This window comes from Mangifera indica, chromosome 1, assembly GCF_011075055.1.
Source record: "Mangifera indica cultivar Alphonso chromosome 1, CATAS_Mindica_2.1, whole genome shotgun sequence".
Classification (NCBI taxonomy): Eukaryota; Viridiplantae; Streptophyta; class Magnoliopsida; order Sapindales; family Anacardiaceae; genus Mangifera; species Mangifera indica.
This window is the reverse complement of record NC_058137.1, coordinates 21788020-21799127: the sequence shown is the minus strand read 5'-3', so window position 1 is coordinate 21799127 and position 11108 is coordinate 21788020. Positions and strand designations below refer to the sequence as shown.

The window sequence follows — 11108 nt, the reverse complement described above, 5'->3', positions numbered from 1 at the left end:
CCAAAATAGAGGGAAAAGCCTAAAGGGAGAGAAAACTCGGTTGTCACCATCTCTGGCCATCAATAGTGGAGGCTGGGAAAACCTTAGAAAAAATGTTAATTTTTTAAACTTTAGGGGGAGGAGGGAATTTGTTAGAAAACTAAACCTAGGCGAGGGGAGGGGAATAAAATAAATTTTTAGTTTTTTAAATATTTTTATTAAATGATAATTTTACCCTTAATAGTAACAGTAAAATGTAATAACGGGTAGATGTTTAAGTTTTTGAAAGTTAATAAATATAAGTTTATATTTTCACTAAATCTTGGGTGGAAATAAGTCTTTTGATCTTATACTTATAATAAGTATCAATTTAAATACCAATGATAATATATTACTATGTGATTAAATAATTTTAAAGTAAAAATAAATTAATACTCAATTATATAATGACATATAATTATTTATATTCAAATTATTATTCATTATAAGTGTTATAGTATATTTATAAAATAAAAATATATTGAAAATTATATATAAATTTGATATTTGCTAATTATCACATCCCATACTGCTAAAAAAATAAGAGATTGTGTTGGATTTTAAGGACTTGTTAGATGTATTTTGGGAATGAAACAAGACATCTATTTAATTAGACCAATATTATTATAAAATATTGTTTGACATATGCGATCAAAAAGAAATAATTTAGGTAAAATAAAGGTATCCCATTTTTCATGAGTAATTCTATAAGATTTTAATTTCAATTAAATTCATTTTAAAATCATGAATCACGAGTATAATTAGTTTGATGAAATTTTATTGAATATATTTATTTGTACGGTACGAATACTTCGATTTCTATTGTAATATTGATTATTTAATATTAGCATATTTCATTAGAAAACCTTAAAATCATGTTTAATTCAAAGGGTATATTTGATGTTATAATTTAGTAACGTCATATTTAATATAAGACCCAAGACTTTACCTATGTGGTAAAGAGAAAGACCTTTTTTGGTAAAAAATTAGGATTCGAATAGCATGACTTCCAAGATGACTTACCCTGATACAACGGTTGGACTTTATCTATCCTCTGAAGTTAGATACTTCCCCGGTTATTAAAAAAAAAAAAATTTAATATGAATTTGATATTTTGATTGGTAAGGATGTTGATGCACTGGACTTGTTCAATACAAAGACTTCTTGCTAATGCCAACAATTATTCCATGTTCTTGTAATTTCATTTTATAATTAGTAATGTAAAATTTAATATGAATTTGTTTTAAATACAAAAAGGAAAAAAATAAGATTTTATATTTATACAGATTTCTTCATTTATATATAAATGAAATATTACAAAAACTCAAAATCACTTAATAAAAAAGTAAAATTTCCACTTAATTTCTTAAAATATAATCCATCCCTTAATTGACTTCTTCTTAATTAATTAATAAATTAGGTTACGAAACTTTCAATTCAAATTTCAAAGCTAAAACTACAAGTTAATTAATAATTACTGAACCCCACTTAGAAAAAATTAATTAGATTAAGCATGATCTTAATCACTGTCATGATGGGTGGCTAGGATTTGTTTCAACTTGCATGCCAAACAATCAAATCATGCATACCCTCCAATTTCTGGGGCTCAAAATCTTCCAAAATTCAAAAGTCTAGCTGTAAAAGTTCCAAGTATTTTGTGTAATTCGTTTAATTTAATTTTTATTTTTTCGTCTCAAAAGAAATTGGTTTGATCCCTACCCAACTTTATAAGCAAAAAATTCACGTGGGGGGACATTTGGCATAGTGTACATGTGGCGCACATGCAACATCAAAGCTTCAATGTTCTTCACCCAATGGTCAATTTCATAGGCTGTACATCATAACAAAGTAAATTAGTTGGATTAGCTTAAAGGTTGACTTGAAATTATTGACTAATTATGCTGCACCATCTGGATTAGAGGTGGGTTTATTACTGACAAGTAAATTATATATATTTATTTTAAATATATAAATAAATATTTATTTGATATATGTTTTTATATGATTAAATAATTTTTAATTAAAAATAAAATGATATCTAATTATATAATAATATATATTTAAAAGGAACACAGAATTAGGTGAGAGAAATACATTTATATTGTATGAAATTCTCAATTGTAAACCTAGTTGAAACCAATAAAAAGTTAATTTTGTCTTTTTTTACGGAGACAAGAATTCAGATACAAGGTTTTGAAAAGAATCAAGACACATATAATAGAGACAAAGCAACGTTCAATTTAAGAGGAATAAATAACAATTCATTGGGTTTAAGATCACTGTTTCAATATTAAAAAGATATGCTTTTAAGCATACATACATACATACATACATGTATGTATATATGTATGTATGTATGTATGTATTAATAAGAGATTTAGTCAAAATTATGACCATGCAACCTAAAGCTACCTTATTATAAAAAATGCATTTTATGATATTGTAATTTACATATTCCACATTGAATGTTTAATCCTATTATGACTATAAAATATTCTATATTACATACGGTTGAATTTGTTCGAGTTCAAACTCGAACAAGTTTAAAATAAGTTTAGTTCAAGTCTGCTTGAGTTTGAACTCAAACCTAAGAATTCAATATTTTTTAACTCGAGTTTTAGAGATATTCAGTTTGTCAAACTTGTGAGTTCGAAAAATTCAATGTAAAATAACGTTGTTTTGACTAATATATATTAAAATAATATAGTTTTAGTATTGATATAAATTTAAAGTTTGATTTGAGTTTGACTCTTTTAAAACAAACAGAACTCGAACACCTTTAAAATGAACTCAAACTCAAGTTTGGTTCTATATAAGTTGAATCGAGTTCGAGTTTAGGTTAACTCGAGTTCAAATAGATTCGAATCTAATCTTAATATTGCAAGTGGAAAAATCAAAAGATCTTACATTATGATGAATTCCAACGTGGGTATGTATAAAATTATTGAATTTTTTACCATAAAGGTGATTGACTTTGGACTTTTGGTGCTTCCATTAATAAAATTTCATTTCATGAAACGGACCATAGAGTAAAGTTCAATTTTTTTTAGTCCATTTATGATTAAAGACTCTTTATATTATTTCATGTATAGTTGACAATATAACACACACCAACCCACTTGATAATTCGTTCACAAAATTATATAAAGCTTTCTTTTAAGCAACATTTACTTCTAAAGAACAAAATCATGTAATTATGCATATCCCCTCAACTTTCCTCCAACAAATTTTATTGATAATTAAATCAATTATTTATTTAATTAATACTTATAAATCATTGGCATGAATTTGTCATCGATCAGAATCGTATTCAAATTATGAGTCAAAATCAAATACACATCAAACAAAATCGAAATACACAATTTACTGTATTCGAATTACAGAATTTGACATGAATTTTTCAACAATAATTTAGTACTTATAAATCATCAAGGATTTAATTAGTAATAAATTTGGTAGATTAGGTTGGTTTCCTAAAATCTTAGTGAATTAGGTTGGTTTTTGCCTTAAACATGGAGATTAATACATAATGAGTAATTAGTGTTTCATTTTTAGTAAGCCGTAGAGAAAAATAAATAAATGAATATGACATAATCGAAACAAATCTTAAAATAGAAAAAAAAAACATATTATTATTTGATACCAGAAATAATTTCTTTATATAGTAAGACACAAACATAAGAAAGTTATCTGATTCAATTATTCTTACCTAACAAATGTTTGGTCATTAAAACTTAAATTTAGGGATTACCCACTTAAAAATTATTTATTTCAATGGGAAAATAATTTAAAAATATATTTAGTAATGTTTTTTTTTATGAATTTTACTAATTTAATTTATCTTTATTAGAAAAATTGAAATATATATAAAATTAACCAATTGGGTATATTCAATAAATACAACATAAGCAAGTGAAAAACAAAATCATTAATAAAATTAAATATTCACTTAAATATGGATAATTATCATTTTTTCAAATGTAATTTAGAAAAAGTAAAAGACAGAAAAAAGGAAAAGTGCTTGCATGAAACAAAAATTGAATAAAAAATGGAAGTCAAGTCAACTATCTCTTTATTGTTTGTATTCTACAGATAATTTTCCTCAATAATTCCAATTTTTTCAGTAATATATTTTCAGCTTTATTATATCAATAAACTATGCATATATAATAAATATATCATAATATAATTAAATAATTTTAAATTAATAATAAAATAATATTTTATTATATAATAATATATATATATATATATATATATTATATATATATATATATATATATATATATATATATATATATATATATATAGGATAAAAACAAAGACTTGAGTTTAAGTTTTCGTAATCAATTTATGAAAAAAATATTTTTTATGTTAAACTAGTTAAAACCTGATTTTCAAATGAATTGAAACCAATTTGTGTAGTAGTTAATAGTTCAACAGCTCACACTAGTCAGTATGATCTGATTTTTAAAACTATATAAATACATTTTTAATATGTAATTTAAATATATAAATGATGTGTTATTATATGATCGGATAATTTTGAATTAAATATAAATATAATATTCAATTATATGATAATATGTACTTAAATTATATATCAAAAGTATATACACATAATATTACTTTATACATAACGAATCATAATTTATATAAGAGGAATAAAACTATGTGTATAATATATATATATATATAAATAATAATATATTATTGTATAATTAAATAATTTAAATTAAAAATAAAATAATATTTAATTATATATAAATATATAATTATTTTTATATAAAATTATATACATAAATGGCGCACATAGTTTGGCTGATATAAGAAATATAAAATATCACCGTTATCATTCTAAATCTATGTGTAAATGGTAAGTTGATTACATAAATCTTAAGTATTTATTATATTTTGTTTTTATTTTATTTTTCCCAAATTTCAAAAGATATATTTTGATTGAATTACCATATTCTAAGAGTCTGGGTCAATAAATTCACCCATCTCTTTTACCCTGCCAACGTGCAACAATCACAGTTCACTCGCTCTCTCTCTCTTTCTCTCCTTCTTCGTCCTGTAACTTCTCTCTCCAAACTTAACGTCATATTCTTTTTTCTCTTCTCTTGTTCATTTCACAGCCTTTTTTCCTTCTGAAATTGTTTATAATAACCCCTCAATCTTCTTCTATAACCCACTAATTTTTCTTGCCAGAAGAGTTTTTCCACAGCCCATTTGTTTTCTCTTCACGTTTTGCAAGAATTCGGAGCTTTTAAGGATTTCTCGTTTTTGGGTTTGTTTTGGGTGGTTGAGTTATGGAAAGAATGAAAAACATTGTGTGATTTTCGAAACAAGCTTTCTTTTTTCCTTTTAAGGATTGAGGATTTTGGGGTTGTTCTTTTTTTTTTTTCAGTTTTGTCTGAAGAATGGTGGTGAAGATGATGAGGTGGCGACCGTGGCCGCCTCTTGTGACGAAGAAATACGAGGTGAAACTGGTGGTACGGAGGATGGAGGGGTGGGATCTGGTGCGGGTGGGTGCAGAGAAGAAGGAGGAAGAAAGACTAGCAGTTGAGATTCGTTGGAAGGGTCCTAAAGTTGCCTTGAGTACTTTGAGAAGAAGGGTCAAGAGGAACTTCACCAGAGAAGCTCAATTGAATCAAAACGAAGACGAAAGCCGAAACGATGTCGTTCTGTGGGACGAAGAGTTTCAGTCTCTTTGTACTTTCTCTGCTTATAAAGAAAACGTCTTTCATCCTTGGGAGATCGGTTTCACAGTCTACAATGTGAGTCTTTTTTTTTTTTTTTCCTTTTTTAAGTTTTATTTATTTTTAATCATCTATGATCCTCGATGGGTCTTTGGCGATTTCTTGATTTATGTATATTTGTTTCTGAATAATTTGGAATTTTTTAAAATGAAAATTTCTGGGTTTAAATTTCAGTGAAGATTTCAGATATCAGTTTATAGACTTGATATGGGTTCTGATTTCAGATTGAATTTGGTAAGTACTATTTCTGCAATTAACTTGGTAAAGATTTGCAGTAATGGTTTCTTTTGGAGAATTTACCATTCTGGAATTTCATTAAATTTTTTCAATTGTTGCGATTCCTGAATATTCGGAGATTTGATCTTTTGACTGTTCAAACTTCATATTTGTTATAGCAATAGTGTGTGTTTGTTGATTGTAAGAATTTCTTGCTAATATTCGAGGGGAGTTGATAAGAATCTGTGTTAATCCAGGGCTTGAACCAGGGGCCTAAAAACAAGGTTCCCTTTGTTGCAACTGCTGTGCTGAACCTTGCCGACTTTGCAGCTAAAGCTGAAGAAAAGGAGATTGAGTTGAACTTGCCTCTTAGACTCTCTAATGGTGCTGCTGAGTCACGTCCCTCACTCTGTGTATGTTCCTTATAGTTTGCTTTCTCGTGCGAAAATGAAATGGTGGTTGCACTGTGTTTTGTTGAACTTGAGTTTTTTCTGACCCTGCAGATATCTCTGAGCTTGCTGGAGCTGAGAACAACTCAGGAGATCACTGACCCAGTGCTGACAGCAATAGTGCCTGTTGCATCACCACTTCCCCAGTCAGAAGAAAACACTGCAACTGAGAAGGATGAGCTTTCTGCAATTAAAGCTGGTTTAAGAAAAGTTAAGATTTTTACTGAGTATGTGTCTACAAGGAGAGCAAAAAAGGCCTGTCGGGAGGAAGAGGGTAGTGAGGGCAGGTTCTCTGTTCAGAGCGAAGATGTTGAATATAACTACCCTTTTGATTCTGACTCACTTGAAGATTTTGAGGAAGGCGAATCAGATGAGGGCAAGGAGGAAAACAGTGTTAGGAAGTCGTTTAGTTATGGCACACTGGCTTATGCAAATTGTGCTGGAGGATCATATTACTCCAGTATGAGGATAAATGGTGAAGATGAGGACTGGGTTTATTATAGCAATCGCAAGTCCGATGTGGGTTGCTTGTATCCCGAAGAGCCAATAGCATCAGTCTCTGAGCCATCTCTGTTGCAAAGTTCTAAGCGCAGCCTACTGTCTTGGAGGAAAAGAAAGCTAAGCTTCAGATCTCCCAAAGCCAAAGGGGAGCCCTTGTTAAAGAAGGGGAATGGAGAAGAAGGTGGGGATGACATTGATTTTGATCGTCGCCAGCTTAGCTCTGATGAATCTCTTTCTCATGGGGTGAGATTAATTCTTGAATTTTCTCTTTTCATAGTTTATGATCTTGTTTTTGTGGAATATTTTTTCTATCAAGTCGAAAAGAAAAAGAAATGAAACTGAAAATTGCTTCAATTAGCTTGAACAATGATAGTGATTTCTGGATTATTAGACCTGATTTTTCTTGCAAGCTCTATGACCCTTTTTCTAAATAAAAGTTTATACTTCAAGCCTTTGAATGGACATTGTTAGGATATAAAACATGTACTGTTTCGGAGATGTGCAGCATCCTATCATTTTATGTCCTTCTACAGTTTATTACAGACCAATAATTTACTTTATGTGTACTGACAGTTGCAATTATTTTGGCAGATGCTTAAAACGGATGATGATTTATCTGTAAATCGATCTTCAGTTTCTGAATTTGGGGATGACAATTTTGCGGTAGGAAGTTGGGACCACAAAGAAGTAATAAGCCGTGATGGTCAATTAAAGCTTCAAAGTGAGATCTTCTTTGCTTCCATTGACCAGCGGAGTGAGCGAGCAGCTGGTGAGAGTGCTTGTACAGCCCTTGTTGCTGTAATAGCTGATTGGTTCCAGAACAACCATGGTCTTATGCCTATCAAGTCCCAATTTGATAGTCTAATCAGAGATGGTTCATTGGAGTGGAGGAACCTTTGTGAGAATGAAAACTATAGGGAGAGGTTTCCTGACAAGCACTTTGATCTTGAAACAGTCCTCCAGGCGAAAATACGCCCTCTTGGTGTAATATCAGGAAAGTCATTCATTGGGTTTTTTCATCCAGAGGGAATGGACGAGGGAAGATTTGACTTTTTGCATGGTGCCATGTCATTTGACAACATTTGGGATGAGATTAGCCGTGCAGGATCAGAAAGTTCAAGCAACAGTGAACCTCAGGTTTATATTGTTAGCTGGAATGATCACTTTTTTGTACTCAAGATTGAATCAGAAGCTTACTACATAATTGATAGCTTAGGGGAGAGGCTTTATGAGGGATGCAATCAGGCTTACATTTTGAAATTTGACCGCAATAGTGTGATTTACAAACTACCAAATGTTGCTCAATCAACTGATGAAAAACCAGCTGGTGATAAGCAGATTGTTGCATCAACATCAGAGCCAAAAAACCAGCCGGTTCAGCCAGTCAATGTAAAGGAGGAGGGTTCTGTTTCTGGTGAACTGCTAACCAAGAATGGGGAAACAGTAGAGGAGGTCGTGTGCCATGGTAAGGAGGCTTGCAAGGAGTACATAAAGAGCTTCTTGGCTGCAATTCCAATACGGGAATTGCAGGCAGATATCAAGAAAGGTCTAATGGCATCAACACCTCTTCATCACCGGCTTCAGATTGAATTCCACTACACCCATTTACTGCAATCCCCACCAGTAACTCCTGCATCAGAACAGATCAGAGCTTCAGCAGAATCAGTTGGAGTTCCAGTAACAGTCACGGCTGACTAGAGACTCAATGTAAATTGTAGGAAGTGTGATTAGTCTGACTTCTTTCTTTCTTTTATTTCCATTTATTTACCTGGTATCTTATTATGTGAATGGGGTTTAACAAAGAAGAACCTGTTTGAGCGTTTGCTTTTTCTTTTTTATCTTTTAACCATAGGGATATTATCTTATGATGTGAATGTGTTAACAGAGAGTAAAAGAGGGTTGTTTTTATTTTCTCTGAAAGCTGTGTTGAATTGTTGCAAAAAACTATTATTGTCCATTTGTCCTCATTTCTGAAGCTTTGCTCTTTGTTTTTGTTGAAAAAGTTCATATGAGAAAAGAATCTAGTTGGAAACTCTTTGGGTGCTCGATTACGAAAACTATTCAAAGCAGAAACAAAATATTCCTTTCCTTCTACTTACCCAAAAAAAAGGTATTCCTTTCCTTCTCTTTCCTCAAACGCTGTATAAAAAGCTGTAAAGGCAACTTTTCACATGGCTAAAAAGCTTCACAAAATCTCATTCTAAAGTTTCCCATTTGAATCATTTTATTCTCTAACTTCTGTAACCACTCGTATAAATTATATGTATCAAAATTTTCACATTGGACTTCTTATGATACCAGAAGTGCAAGTTCAGGATATCCTCTTCCTATTCGGTTAAAAGTTTCCTGGGAAAAAGGTTTCTTTCAAGGTTTAAAAATGTTATCTAGCAGCAATTCTATTCGTTTGATAATGTCATCAGAATTTTAGAAATGGGTTAAGTTTTTTACTTAATTTAAGACACTGGTTTATAGTTATAATAAAACTATATATATATATATATATATATATATATATATATATATATATAAAATATTATTCTTATAGTTATCGATGCCATAATACAATGACGGAAAAACTAGTAGCATTATATATATAAAATAATAACTTTCCATTTACCCACAGTTAGATTAAATAATAATAAAATTATACATACCTACTTTGAATGTATAAATGAGTATATATTTAATATGTATTATCATGTGATTGAGTAATTTTAAATTAATAATAAAATAACGCTTAAAAGAATGCTATCTATATTATGAGATTTGAGCTAGAGTTTAGAGATTTCAATTGTTACACCATTTTAAGGTACAATCAATTAGTCAGAGTTATAAAGATATTTATTAACAATCAAATTAAAATTTTTCGCAATACCTATTTTGAAGCATTTCCACATCCTAAGGTGTATAGATTCAGTATGGTTTTCATCTATTATATTCTCTTATGTAAATAAATCATAGGGACCTAACTTCAAAGTTTTGGTTTAGGTTGAATGAAGTTGATATATGTTTTAACTTGTTAGAGTTCGCCTTGGTGATAAGGTTGCGGTTTAGTCACAAAAACAATATACAACCATATGTGTCAGTATTAAAGGTGATCTATCTCAAGATAATGTACTTTTTGGGATGTAATTATGTGAGTTATAGGGATTTACAAATGACTTTTGAGACAAATGCATGGAGGGATAGTAAAGACTCCATTAAGCTTGCAATGTTGTATTTTGTAAACCATGGCCTATTGTGTGCATACAATATAATGTGATTCCAAACCGCCTTCTCATGTTGGCAAATGGCATGATGACTTTAGTTGTTGCTCGTGAGATGTGTCAATGTGTGAAACATATTGGATATGCCACACATTGTTTGCTTTGTTACGTGTTATTGGAATTATGTATGAATTTATTATACATCTTTTGAATGTTTCCGCAATGGTTTTATTAACAAGGGTATTTTTGAAAATTTATAATACGATATATGCATATGATTAAAGTTTTAAGTTAATGTATACTCAAATAGTCAAGGTAGGTCATGCTTCCTTCTGGAGGCCGATACTTCTAAAAGAGGTGTTACATTGTAAAACTTCTAGATTAATAAAAAATGACGAATAATATAGATCCTCTTTCAATGTAGTAGAAGGTATAATAGTGTGTTGTTCTTCATAACCTATTTTCTTGAAATTTTGTCCTTCTTTCTTTACAACTAACTGTCATATAGCGAAGTATTATTTGTGTCATTTCATAGTTAACTCTATAATGCTTTGAATGTCATGATCATCTTGAATTTTGTATGACAATCCAATAGAGTTTTCAATTTTCATTGTAACGTGGATATAATTCTGCCTTATGTTTATCCTCAAATGGGGGCTCAATGCCTCCACTAAATTTTGGTATGTTATACCTGGTTTAATAATCATCATAATCTGTTTCTTGCCAGCATAGGTCATCATATTATCATTCGTTAAAATCCACTACCCTCAGTAACATTAAAACGATGTGTATTTATTATAATAAGTACGAATGATAATATATAACTATGTAATTAGACTATTTTGAATTAAAAATAAAATAATACTAAATCACATAATAATACATCATCATTAGTTCCAAAACAAATACTCATTACAAGTACATATAACAACGTTCTCGAGCTCCACAAACAACCG

General features: G+C 29.9%; 1 protein-coding gene across 1 annotated transcript; it reads left to right on the top strand.

Annotated features, from left to right (window-relative positions):
- Positions 1-5050: 5050 nt before the first annotated feature.
- On the top strand, positions 5051-8866 carry LOC123228503. Its single transcript, XM_044653917.1, has 4 exons — positions 5051-5798; positions 6254-6409; positions 6500-7189; positions 7538-8866. Exons 1-4 carry the CDS (start codon positions 5442-5444, stop codon positions 8642-8644), a joined length of 2310 nt encoding a protein of 769 aa, XP_044509852.1. The 5' UTR covers positions 5051-5441; the 3' UTR covers positions 8645-8866.
- Positions 8867-11108: the final 2242 nt, after the last annotated feature.

What these genes read in the sequence shown, in the direction of transcription:
- LOC123228503 (XM_044653917.1), top strand. Translation starts at nt 5,442, where the DNA reads ATGGTGGTGAAGATGATGAGGTGGCGACCGTGGCCGCCTCTTGTGACG. An exon ending in AGTCACGTCCCTCACTCTGT is followed by an intron (nt 6,410 to 6,499) that starts GTATGTTCCTTA and finishes CTGACCCTGCAG; the next exon opens with ATATCTCTGAGCTTGCTGGA. An exon ending in ATGAATCTCTTTCTCATGGG is followed by an intron (nt 7,190 to 7,537) that starts GTGAGATTAATT and finishes TTATTTTGGCAG; the next exon opens with ATGCTTAAAACGGATGATGA.